The following is a 12,818-nucleotide window of genomic DNA, read 5'->3' as shown; positions in this document are numbered from 1 at the left end:
GTGGTAAACGCGCAGTCTACCACTGGAGTGTGCCGCTCGTTCTGGGTCGTGCTGTCAGTAGCGATCTTGTGTTGTCGTCGGCCTTCATAGCTTGGCCCTTGGCTATTCTCGCTCACAAATGGCCACGTTGCTGACATTACAGGACGACGATTCGACGGTTGCGGAGTCCGTCGTGTGTTTCCTCCAATGTTTGGCGGCTGGTTGAATGTCTCATCGAGTTGCTCGGGACGCCATGGCTTTGTGACCCTTTCCACCGCAGAATAACACCGCAGCTCGTTGCCTTGATGCCGATCGTAACCTTGGCTGCGCTGGGCAGATGTGGTGTTCTGGCCGTGTCGGCTGCAGACAGGGACCCTCTTAACCTGGCTGTGAACTCTCTGCCTTGCGACTGCAGGTATCTTGTCGCAGCATTCGACATGCTTTCAGGCTTTGGTCTTCTTGCTGCTGTAAGAAGACTGCCAGTCTTTGGGGCAGGCTTCGATGAACTGCTCTTTGAGTACTATATACAACAGACCGTCGAAGTCCGTCTTTTGCCCCGCTGCCTCATCCATTCTATAAAGGTATGCTCTTAACCTTTCTGTAAACTGCTCGGGGCTCTCCCCTTTCTCTGGTTTACTTGCACGGAAACGTCGCCTAAAGCCGTTCTCCGTGAAGTCATATCCACTCAACAACGCTTGCTTCAACTGATAATAGTCTTGAACTGCTTCTGTCGGCATGCGTGAATAAATGTCCAGTGCATGCCCCGACAGTAACGCACTGAGCGACACCGCCCACTCACCTCGTGGCCAACTAGACAGCTCAGCATGGCGCTCGAACCTTTGTAAATAACTGTCCATACTGTCTTTACCGTCTACAAATTTCGGCAGCTTTGGCCTCTCACACTTCACAGACACCTCCGACATGGTGACTGCTGGCCTCAGACGCGCCATCTCTAATTCATGCACGCGTTGTCTTTCTCTCTCTTCATGTTCTAGTTGTAATTTCCGCAGTTCTCGCTCTGCAGCTCTTTCTTCTCTCTCCCTCTCTCTTTGTTCTCTCTCCATCTGTTTTACAAACACTTTTAACTCTTCTCTCTCCAGGCCTAATTCTTTGCCTAACTTCACTAGCTCCTTCGTAACTTCCATGGCTGTACACTCAACTCAAAAAGATTCACTCACAGTTCTCTTGTCCTTTCTACAGCAGCTTCTTTGTACGGAAACGATGACGGTGCAGATCCCGGACGAGCCCCCAGATGTTACGTCCGTAGCGGTAACTTGGCTCGTTTAAAGATCTGAGAATCTGCGGTGTCACACTTTCCTGTACAAAGTCACTTCAGTCATCCGTTGAACAGAAGATAGAACACGTATACAGCGGCTCACACTGTAATATTTCTCAGTATTATTTCAATGTTCAACAACTCAACGTTATAACCACATAATCAGCGGACTGACACACAGGCTACTTATCCTCTTATTTTCAACTCACACAGAGTACTACTTCCAACTCACACAGAGTACTACTAACAACTCAGAAAAATCGAATACCGACCACCTAGGTCTACCCCAGCCCTTTTTATAGATCCCTTCAAAAAAAAAATATTAAAAAATTAAGACGCAGTACGCCCTGGCCTTGACATCGCCACTTCCTGCCAAGGCCTCGTCAAACTAAAAATACTCAATTTCGTAACAACGATGGCCAAGACAATGTCTTCTGCAATTACCAAGCCAACTACCAGAACCACAGGAAAACTGTTGTCACTGTCATGTTTGGTGGTTAAAGGGAGCACTTCGAAAACTATGAAATGAAGACAAATGACAGGGAACACACTTAGTATTAGTAGCACAGCCACAAGCTCACACTTTTGGTCTTCATGTCTGCCTTTCTGTGCCATAGCGTGTCTGTGACTATGTCTCTATTTTAGTTTGCTTACATTTGACAAAAGAGTAAGGACACCGATAAGGGAAAACGAGGAGTAAGAGAGGTAAAAAGAAAAGGAAAGAAATTGAGATATACATGAGAATAGAAGGTGAAAATGAGATATTACTAAACAAGAAAAAATACTTTAAAAATGTAGAAAAGTGAACAAAGAGAGACCAAGACGTATGACATGACAATGGCAACAAAAACAATAAAACACAGAAGAACACAAAAATGAGTACAGAGTATGCTTACCCCTCCCCCCATAAATATATACACACAGAAAACTGTCTCTCACACACACAGATATACAGGCGCTGTTATCCACGAGGAATCGAAAAGGGGAGTGGGGAAGAAGATAGACAGGAAAGGCTAAGATAGCGCTCATACAAAAGAAAAATAGACCACTGGAGTAAAACAACTGCTATAACAGAACGGAAACATCGTATAGTTTTTTTTCGTAAACATTTAAATTAATTTTTCTCTTAATTTTCCTAAAGGTGTATTGTTTTGACTATTACTCATGATCCTCGGTCCATCTTTTGTTCCCTCTCCTAAAATCATATATTTGCTTTGTTCCATACTTACTTTTTATGCTGAAGACACGGGTCGCATTGTGCTCATAGAGACCCTTGTCTGGTTTCCAAAGAACATGACAGTAGCACAGCAGGGACTCATTGGTGTTGGGAGTGGTCGTGAAGACCAAGGATGTGTTACATGTGGGAAAATGAAAAATAAATAACTTAGTAAAACTTATAAACTGACACGAGCTATAAGTAAAGTGCAATACTAAAGGCAAATAATAAATCAAAAGATAATTTCATATGGCATGACTGAAAATTATTATTTATAAAGGACAGCCAAGTAAATAAACCAAAATCTTATAGCGCAGGTCAAGGTGGTACCTTGCTTTTGTTTGACTTAGTCCGTTAGTCACTGTGCACACAACTTCCTTCCCGTTATCTCTCTCCCCCTTTGGACTGAACGTGCATACATCATTCTTATTGGTGGAGTCGCAGTGGATGTTGTCCCAGGTGTAAACAGGCGACGGGTACACGTCCGTCGCATGACACTTCAGAGTCATATGCTTCAGTCCATCAGTTACAAAAGTGGACGGACCTTCTATAGTCACATTTGCTGGTCCATCTGAACATAAGTGTATAGAGTAAAGAACACTTAAAAACTTTGTAGGTGTAGTTTCCAAATGTTACCTTCTCGCTGCAGATACAAAAAAACTTGTCGCTAAATCTTCCGAAACAACTGTAACAATATTATGGTGGTAAATAGACTTAACTTTCTTATTTTTAACAAAGAACACTAATCATCTTGAACTATTGACTATCGCCATGGCTTGTGTCTGAGTAAGTTTTGTTTTACTTACATCTTAAAGAAGCTAAGAAGAAAGGAAAATGTGTGCAGTTGGCGACAATAGACAGCAAAGCTGTACTGCTTATAACGTTATTAATTTATTTATGTCGCATTATATTGATGCGAATGTGGCCTTAATATTCCTAGTAACTCCGTAACTCATTTCGTCCTGGAGGGTCACATTTTAGTCGAAAAAAGGTTTAAAAGAAAACATCGGATAAAGATAAAAAAAACTGCTAATAAAAGAGAAAATGGAAACAAAGGAAAGAAAATATAATATTTTTTAAAATGATAAAACTCTGCTTTCAAGCACACAAATAATTTTTTGAAACAGTTGTGCTTAACACAGAAGAAAAAGAATTTCTGGTCGTCCAAAGAATGAAGACTTTTTGGATTTTGAAGAGAAAAACACCTGTCACATACCACGTATTCTTTGTATAAATAAAAAAAGAAAAAAAATTATAGTCTGAAGTATACAGCAAATTACATTGCGTTGCAATGTTTTAAATGCTTTTTATTACTGTTTAATGATTCTTATGGTATCAGATAAATGCAGAATAACTATATATTTGTGACTATGTACATGCAAAATGTGAATAAAATTTTATCAAGTATGGTAAGCACAATCTTTGAATAGAAAGTAGTGGCTTTTACCTGGGATTTCTTAGAAGGTTCGAGTTTTCTGGTTTCATATTTTTTTCCATGATAATGTTAAATTGTTCGCATAAAGTACTATAGTTATTAGGTATTGGTTTCAGGACCTGAAGTTTTCTTGATGAGGTATTCAGGGCTTCTGCTAAGGCTAAATTCTTTGGGGTCCCAGGGACCCCTTCATCAGATTTCTAAGGGGTCCCAGGCTAACTCTTAGGGGTCACTTTACACTATGAAAAAAAAACCAAACAACAAATCAATGTAGCCGTGTTGGTTACATCAACATAGTTTTTTTGTTCAACTGCCTTTCAGGCACACAAAGCACTGTAATGTCTAGTCAGAAACGGCGAGATTTCTGTGCCATGAAGTCTGTGCAAGCATCTGTGATGAGCTTATTCTCACTTTACTTTGGGTGCTCACTTTCTTTCCGTTTCTGAGACGATGATTTTGACCAACATCTTAGAAACAGAACTCTTCCCAGTAAGGAAAAAAAAAAAACAACTCAGTGCAAGGGAAGTAACTCTCACCTTGTAGCAGACGACAACAATATGTCAGACGATGTCAGACACTACACTTACCCAATTTTGTATGTTCTTCGCCCAAATTTGAAGGGGTCCCCTGGGACCCCATTGACGAAAATTGAAGGGGTCCTCCGAACTTTAAATGCGTACTGTACGCAATTTTTGGCGTAAGCAGAAGCCTTGCGGTATGTTTCCTGAAGTCAACTGAATCATCGCGGTTCTTTCAGCCTTCCGTGTGGCCACGTTTTCGTACAAAACACACAGTACATGTATTGTAGCATTTTATATGATGATTACAAGAAGTGCAAATAGAAATATAACATTATGTATTAGAAATAATTAATTAGCTGTGTTAATATCTGTTTACAAAACTTTTTGCAAAGATACAAATAACACGTTCTTGTGTAACATACTAGGACTAATTATAATGCTCTACTCACCTGAGCTGATGTGATCGACTTTACCAAAATCATCAAAGAGCTGCTTGACGTTTCCAGTCTCTTCTGAGACAGACATCCTGTTTGGTTTCTCAGTCATTGTTGATGTTCTAGACTCTTTACATTGTCTAGAATTCCGTTTTTGTTTTAGCTTTGCACTTTTAACTGAAACTGCTTATATGTCACTGGATGTGTCACCATGTTCTCTAGTCCCAAAAGTGCTCACATCCTCGGCTTGTTTAAGATTTGGGGTGGTAGTCACATCCCACCGGCAATATCCGCACCGCTAAACCTCTAATCCCCGAGAGCTGGCCGGTCGCCAAGTGAGCGCCGCGCATGCGGTGTGTCACCCGTTTGACCGCACACCCAGATCTTAAAGGAATACCTAAGGAACTCCACGTGTGCGCATGCACGAACAAAGTTGTAGTCAGGGCCGCCGAGAGCCAGCCCGGGCCCCGGGACAGACGACCTCTCCGGGCCCCTTGTACTTGTAATCGTAAATTATTTTCCCCGAAATTGTATTCTACAGACTTGAAACTCAACCTCTGCATGTGTAATGCTTGGGTGTTCTGTCCTTAGACCTTTCTTTAAAAGAAAAAGAAAAGGAGAAGAAGAAAAAAAATTCCACTGACCAAGGCCGGGCCCCGTTGACAGCCGCGGGCCCGGGTACACCAGACCCCCCTGTCCCCCCCTCTCGTCAGGCCTGGTTGTAGTTTTCCCCAACAATCCGATGATGACAATTTAACATCTGTTCACATCGCGCTCTTGATGTAAAGCTGAAATATGCTGCATTTTGTGTGTATGATATATAAGGTATTATGTTCTATTAAAATCTATTTGATATGTTTCCGTGGTTTTTAGTGTTTTGTTTGTTTGTTTGTTTGTTTTGGCAAAAAGTATTTGAGAAGGTAAAAAGATCAGTGTCGATGACAGTGACTAGCAAGTGTCTTAAACTGACTGAAAAGAATCGAATGTTTGTGAGAAACGCTCGTAAATACAACGTATGAAGTCCTTATAGTCTGTAGATAAAATGACAACATTGGTACTGCATACCTTTGTTTATTTGTACCGTTACCATTCAGCTGAAATAGGCCACACACAGACCACACACACACATAACACACACACACCACACACACTACACACACATAGATAACACACACCACACACACATTCTGAAAGGCGCCCGTTGCATAAAAACGAAGTGCAAGACACACTTGCAATGTAGCTGTGGCATTGCGCCGCCGATTTGTAATGACTAAGTCCGCTTGTATGTCATCGACAATCTCCAGGATGTCATTACATCAAAATATTAATCGTTGATAGAGGGCTAAATCATCCCAGGAATCAATGGGATTACTTTAATCGCGAAATATTCTGTTTCTGCGAAGATTTCTGTCCGCGTCATATACATCATCAAGTACACAGCGGCCATGTTTAGCGAGCCGCACGCGAGTTACAGGCGGCGAGGGGCGTCTCTATACTTAGGGGTGGAACCACCCGCTAGCGCACTCGACGTAGGACACGTGTCTCGACCTTTGCCGCAAGTAAAGGGTGGGCTGATCTTTGCTGGCCCCTAAGTGATCTAGGGACGCGATGTGTCTAATTCCCCGATGCCCTAAAGGCATGCATCGTCATAACCAACAAGACCTGAAACCAAAATTACTCTCTATTTGGTCATTTTGTCTCCAAAATGATTAAATCACAAAAGGCATATACACTGAAGTAATTTTTAGGTTATACTACACAAAGCAGAAGAAATCACAAACATGAATGACATACACAGTTCTAAACGTTAGATAAAGACGAAAGTCTACATTTAATCTTAATATTAATGATAATCACCATTGCTGCTAAATTTAATGTTTAGTTTTTATCAGATAGTTTGATGGCTCATACTAAAACATTTTGTACAGATGGTATATACTAAGAATCTGTTTCGGGAGCTTACACTAAATTCTATTTTCTTTTTGTCTAAATTGAAAGGAAGAAAAATTTGTCCATACCTTTCCGTCGTGAAATGTAAACAGCAAGTCCAGCAATTATGGACACAATGGTTAAGATACCCACCATTCCTCCTAATAGCGCCAACAAAGATAACGTGTCCTTGGACTGCTGTGACGACCCTTAGTCAAAACAAATTTCAAATTTTAATATTTTTTAAGGTTATCTTCTGTAACACACTTTTAATAGAACCAGCGTTTCAGTTCTCATGTTTAAATGACAGAGAACACACTTAGTATTAGTAGCACAGTCCCAAGCTAACTCTATTGGTTTTCCTGTCTGCCTTTCTGTGTCTTGGCATGTCTGTGCGTATGTCCCTCTCATACCCTTCTTCGTTCACTGTGTTTCATACTTACTTTTTATGTTGAAGATACGGGTCACATTGTGCTCATAGAGACTCTTGTCTGGTTTCCAAAGAACATGACAGTAGCACAGCAGGGACTCATTGGTGTTGGGAGTGGTCGTGAAGACCAAGGAAGTGTTACGTGTGGACCCTTCTGTTGTGTTCAAACGGTAGACAAGGAGAGGGTCTGAACACCACAGTGTGACTGATGTTACTGGTGGGTGGCCTCCCGAGACAGAGCAAGTGATTATGTCCCCCTTTTCGATAGAATTTTCCCGGGAGGAGGATGTAAGAACGGGAGCAATCATAGGCGGATCTGTGAGAAGCATTGACAAAATATGTGTTGATATTATTTTTTGTACGTTTAAAGATTTGGATGATAATATTAAGAAATATTTGTATGTCGTAATGTGCCCTGTTCTGTAACTCTTAAGCCTCTTAGACACACACACACACACAGGCACATAAGCACGCACACTTATGAAGCGCGAGTCATGCGACTGTACGGAGATAAAAGAGTTGACAATTGTTTGAGAGATGCACACTTCAGTTAAGACTATTTACATATTTCTTTCGCCCTGTTTTATTTATAAACAATGTCTTATAGATGAGTCTCCTAGGTCTTAAGGAACATACATGCCACACGTAGTGTGTAGGAAACTGTCTTTATCTCCCCATTCCAAGTCATCGAGCAATTGAACAACGTGTTATTGTGGCGACGGGAAACATCGTTCTTCACTAGATTGTCTGAGTGACGTTCATCTGACCATGTCAAGGAAAAGTCACGTGGCTTGACAGCTTCAGGAGCTAAACAATAGCAGTTCAGCGTCGCACCCTCAACAACGAACTCAGGACAGTCAGTAGTGGGGACACCCGGAGTAGCTAAAAGTTGAAGGCAAGGGTAGATAATAAGTTTTTTCATAACAGTGTGCCTCATTTTAATGATCAGCTACTTCAAATAAAATCGATACAAAGGTTGTTCCCTTCGAACATTTTACAGCAGATTCCCATCACACAGAGTTAAGATCAAGGTTCACATAATAATAAACTCTTATTTTTGTTAAAACATACAATTTTTCCTACCTATTGGACTTTTTCTCTTATTTATATATACTCTAATACAGGGATGCCCAACCGGCCAGCGGGCCATATCCGGCCCCTCGACGCGGTGCCATCCGGCCTGCGAAACTTCTGCGCACAGTGCAGGAAATCGGCATGTTAGTAATAAAAAAAAAGACCCAAAAAAACGAAAAAAGGAAGAAGAAGTATTTATCCCTACTTAAGGGTGTCTCTCAATTTTTTTTAGATAGACAGACATTTCGATTCAGTTCTCCGACTTGGTGTCTCTACGATGAAGCCGGACATTCAGAAGTTGGTTTCGGGTAAACAACTTCAAATATCCCACTAATTAGTACATAATTAATGGCAAGTACAACTTGTTTCTAATAAAAATGGTATCTGCTCTAATTTTTTTTTTCTTTTTGCGGTGAAGCGGCCCGTGACGCGCATGTCGGAAATGTGTATGGCCCGCAGGCCGAAAAAGGTTGGGCATCACTGCTCTAATATATCCAAATATATTCAAAAAAATGTACATATATAGATATTGATAAACCCAATGAATAATGTAATAACGCACATAGAACCATAAAACTTTCTTATTTCGAATTATCATGTAGTCATAAACTCATTTCAGAAAGAAACTGTCGATCAAGAACTACTTTGTTTGTAACGTGATCTGCGTTTAATTCAGTCCAAACAAGGGTTACAGCCTCACACACTTCTAGGATAATAATTTACTAGTGTTACTTAAAAAAAATTTCAAGTCAACAAATATTCTGGTTAAGTTGCTAACATACCATTCTAATTTATAAAATGGAGCTATTTTTTTTGTACATATATTTCACGATGTATAAAAGACAGCAAAGAAAATGGTTTCACTCTCTGTTCTACATACAGTTTTCTTAACTCTATAACTAACGCACACTTTACCTTCCCAAAGATATTATATCCTTTATAAGCTTAGAATTTGTGAACTGCTATGTAAAGACTTTCAAGCGGGCTATTGCTCTACTCATCGTCCTAGTAGTAAGCGGATGAATTACTTTAAGTTCCAAATCTGACAGAAACCATTATCAAGTGCCAGATAGATTGTAGCAGGATATTTCTAGAAAAGGAAGTAGAGTTATTGTGACTGATTAATATAATTGCATTTACATGTGACGTCCGTCTGTAACACACTTTTCCACGAACCAGAGTTTTAGTTCTTATGTTTAAAATGACAGGGAACACACTTAGTATTAGTAGCACAGTCCCAAGCTCACACTTTTGGTTTTCATGTCTGCCTTTCTGTGTCATGGCGTTTCTGTGCGTATGTCTCTATTTATGTTTACTCGCATTTGAAAAAAGTGTAAGGACGTCAGTAAGGGAAAACGAGGAATGATAGAGATAAAGAGTTAAAGAGAAAAGCAAAGATATTGAGATATACAGCAGAATGGAAGGAGAAAATGATATATTAATAAACAAGAAAAAATACACAAAAAATGTAGAAAAATGAACTAAAAGAGAACAAGAGAAAGACAAACGACATGATAAAGCCAACGAAACAAAAAATACAAAAACCCCCACAAAAATCAGTACAGAGTATGCGTGTTCCCCCCCCCCATAAATATATATATACACACAGAAAACGCCCTCTCACGCACGCACACAGATATAAGGGCACGGCTGTCTACGAGAATATAAAAAAGGAAAGGAAAGAAGATAGATGGGGAGGGCTTAGATAGTGCACAAACAAAAGAAAAAGATCATAGGGAGTAAATAACTGATGTAACACAGCAGAAACATCGCAGAGTTTTTATATATAAGCATTGCAACTGATTTTTACTTAATTTTCCTAAAGGTGTATTGTTTTTACTGGCTCGTGACCCTCTCATACCCTTCTTTGTTCACTGTGTTCCATACTTACTTTTTATGGTGAAGACACGGGTCACATTGTGCTCGTAGAGACTCTTGTCTGGTTCCCAAAGAACATGACAGTAGCAAATCAGGTACTCATTGGTGTTGGAAGTGGTCCTGATGACCAAGGAAGTGTTATGTGTGGACCCTTCTGTTGTGTTCAAACGGTATACAAGAAGAGGGTCTGAACACCACAGTGTGACTGATGTTACTGGTGGGTGGCCTCCCGAGACAGTGCAAGTGATTATGTCCCCTTTTTCAATAGAATTTTCACGGGAGGAGGATGTAAGAACGGGAGCAAGCAAAGGCGGATCTGTGAGACAACAAATGTCGACATTTACTGTTTCAAGAAAGCAAGATTCACCTGCATCTTCTGTAAAAGCACATATTTCTGTTATTCAGATTTAACTTGGAAATAAAGATGTGACTTCCTATTGGATAAATGACAGATCAATAAACACAGAATAAGTAAACTTTAAAAATATAACCCTTAAAATTGGAAAAAGTACGAACGAAAACAACTTATTTTGACTCCCGTTTGATATATATATATAACTTACATTGCAAATTAAGACTGTATTCATCTGTAACCACTACCGGCCTTGAAACAAAAAAGGAGCTAGTAGCTGTGCATCTGACTTTCATCCCATGATGATGACTTCCCTTTGGAGTGAGCCTGCACACATTTCTGAGGATGGTTCTGCAAGGGACATCACCGCTCCAGACATAGTCAGGGGGAGGGTACACGTCCGACGCTTCACAAGTCAAGGTCATGACACGTGAACCGTTCGTCACGAATACTGAGGGACCTTTAATTGTTACATTTCCTGGACCATCTGGCACAGAAACATTGACAAAATATGTGTTGATATTATTTTTTGTACGTTTAGAGATTTGGATCATAATATTAAGAAATATTTGTATGTCGTAATGTGCCATGTTCTGTAACTCTTAAGCCTCTCAGACACACACACACACACACACAGGCACATACACAAACACACAAACACACACACATGCACATACGCAAACACGCACGCACGCACACACGCACGCACGCACGCACGCACGCACGCACGCACGCAAAGAAACACACACATGCATGCATGCACACATATACTCACACAAGTTGGCTAACAAACACACAAACACACAGACATGAGTCACGTGATAGAGTGCTAGTCATTCTCTGATTGTGATTTAAGTCCTTCCTGTGCTTGACAAACTAGTTTGTAGTAGCACGTTGACTTACAGACAATGCATCATGCAGCAAGCACCATGCGTCTGTGTCATCATGCTTCAGTAATCATGCAGTTGTCATATATATGCTCGACAGTTTTCACAAGGGTCCAATTACTCCTGACATTTCCTTTTTTGTTGTTAAGACCTATTCTACAGACACACACACACACATGCACATGTAAAAGTTTGTAAAAGGACCATGCAAATGCTTGAACAGACACAGTTATGAAGCGCGAGTCATGCGACTGTACGCAGATAAAAGAGTTGACAATTGTTTGAGAGATGCACACTTCAGTTAAGACGATTTACATATTTCTTTCGCCCTCTTTTATTTATAAACAATGTGTTATAGATGAGTCTCCTAGGTCTTAAGGAACATACATGCCACAAGTAGTGTGTAGGAAACTGTCTTTATCTCCCCATTCCAAGTCATCGAGCACTTGAACAACGTGTTATTGTGGCGACGGGAAACATCGTTCTTCACTAGATTGTCGGAGTGACGTCCATCTGACCATGTCAAGGAAAAGTCACGTGGCTTGACAGCTTCAGGAGCTAAACAATAGCAGTTCAGCGTCTCGCCCTCAACAACGTACTCAGGACAGTCAGTAATGGGGTCACCCGGAGTCGCTAAAAGTTGAAGGCAAGGGTAGATAATACGTTTTTTCATAACAGTGTGCCTCATTTTAATGATCAGCTATTTCAAATAAAATCCATACAAAGGTTGTTTCCTTCGAACATTTTACAGCAGATTCACATCACACAGAGTTAAGATCAAGGTTCGCACAATAATAAACTCTTATTATTGTTTCAAACTTACACTTTTTCGTACCTATTGGACTTTTTTTCTTATTTATATATACTCTAATGTAGGCAAATATATTCAAGGAAATGTACATATATAGATATTAAAATGCGCAATGAATAATGTAATAACGCACATAGAAGCATAAAACTGGAGTTTGTTGTTGTTGTTGTTGTTACCGTATATTTCACGGTGTATAAAAGACAGCAAAGAAAATGGTTTCACTCTCTATTCTACATACAGTTTTCTTAACTCTATAACTAACGCACACTTTACCTTCCCAAAGATTTTATTTCCTTTATAAGCTTAGAATTTGTCACCTGCTATGCACAGACTTTCAAGCGGGCTATTGTATACTAATCGCCGTCCTAGTAGTAAACGGTGTGAATTACTTTAAGTTCCAGACAGAAACCATTATCAAGTGCCAAATAGATTGTAGCAGGTTATTTCTAGAAAAGGAAGTAAAGTTATTGTGACTGATTAATATAATTGTATTTATATGTGTAATATCTAATTCTAAGTTACCCCTGACATACAATATGTTAAAATTACCCTTTCTAGATTGAGACCATGTCATACCAGCTGCCTTCGCTTTTCTG

General features: G+C 40.0%; 1 protein-coding gene across 1 annotated transcript in view; it reads right to left on the bottom strand.

Annotated features, from left to right (window-relative positions):
- Window positions 1-5,726: 5,726 nt before the first annotated feature.
- Window positions 5,727-12,818, bottom strand: part of LOC112567761 — a 29,142-nt gene continuing 22,050 nt past the window's right edge. Inside the window, exons 6-11 of the mRNA XM_025244571.1 lie at window positions 10,736-11,011; window positions 10,186-10,488; window positions 7,857-8,102; window positions 7,234-7,536; window positions 6,880-6,999; window positions 5,727-6,523 (exon numbers count right to left, since the gene is read on the bottom strand). Coding sequence (XP_025100356.1) covers window positions 6,492-6,523; window positions 6,880-6,999; window positions 7,234-7,536; window positions 7,857-8,102; window positions 10,186-10,488; window positions 10,736-11,011 — 1,280 coding nt within the window. The 3' untranslated portion in view covers window positions 5,727-6,491. The remainder of the gene's footprint in view (window positions 6,524-6,879; window positions 7,000-7,233; window positions 7,537-7,856; window positions 8,103-10,185; window positions 10,489-10,735; window positions 11,012-12,818) is intronic.

The sequence above is a fragment of the Pomacea canaliculata genome, linkage group LG7 (assembly GCF_003073045.1).
Source record: "Pomacea canaliculata isolate SZHN2017 linkage group LG7, ASM307304v1, whole genome shotgun sequence".
Classification (NCBI taxonomy): Eukaryota; Metazoa; Mollusca; class Gastropoda; order Architaenioglossa; family Ampullariidae; genus Pomacea; species Pomacea canaliculata.
Note: the sequence above shows the minus strand (reverse complement) of the source record. Positions and strands in the feature narration are given on the sequence as shown.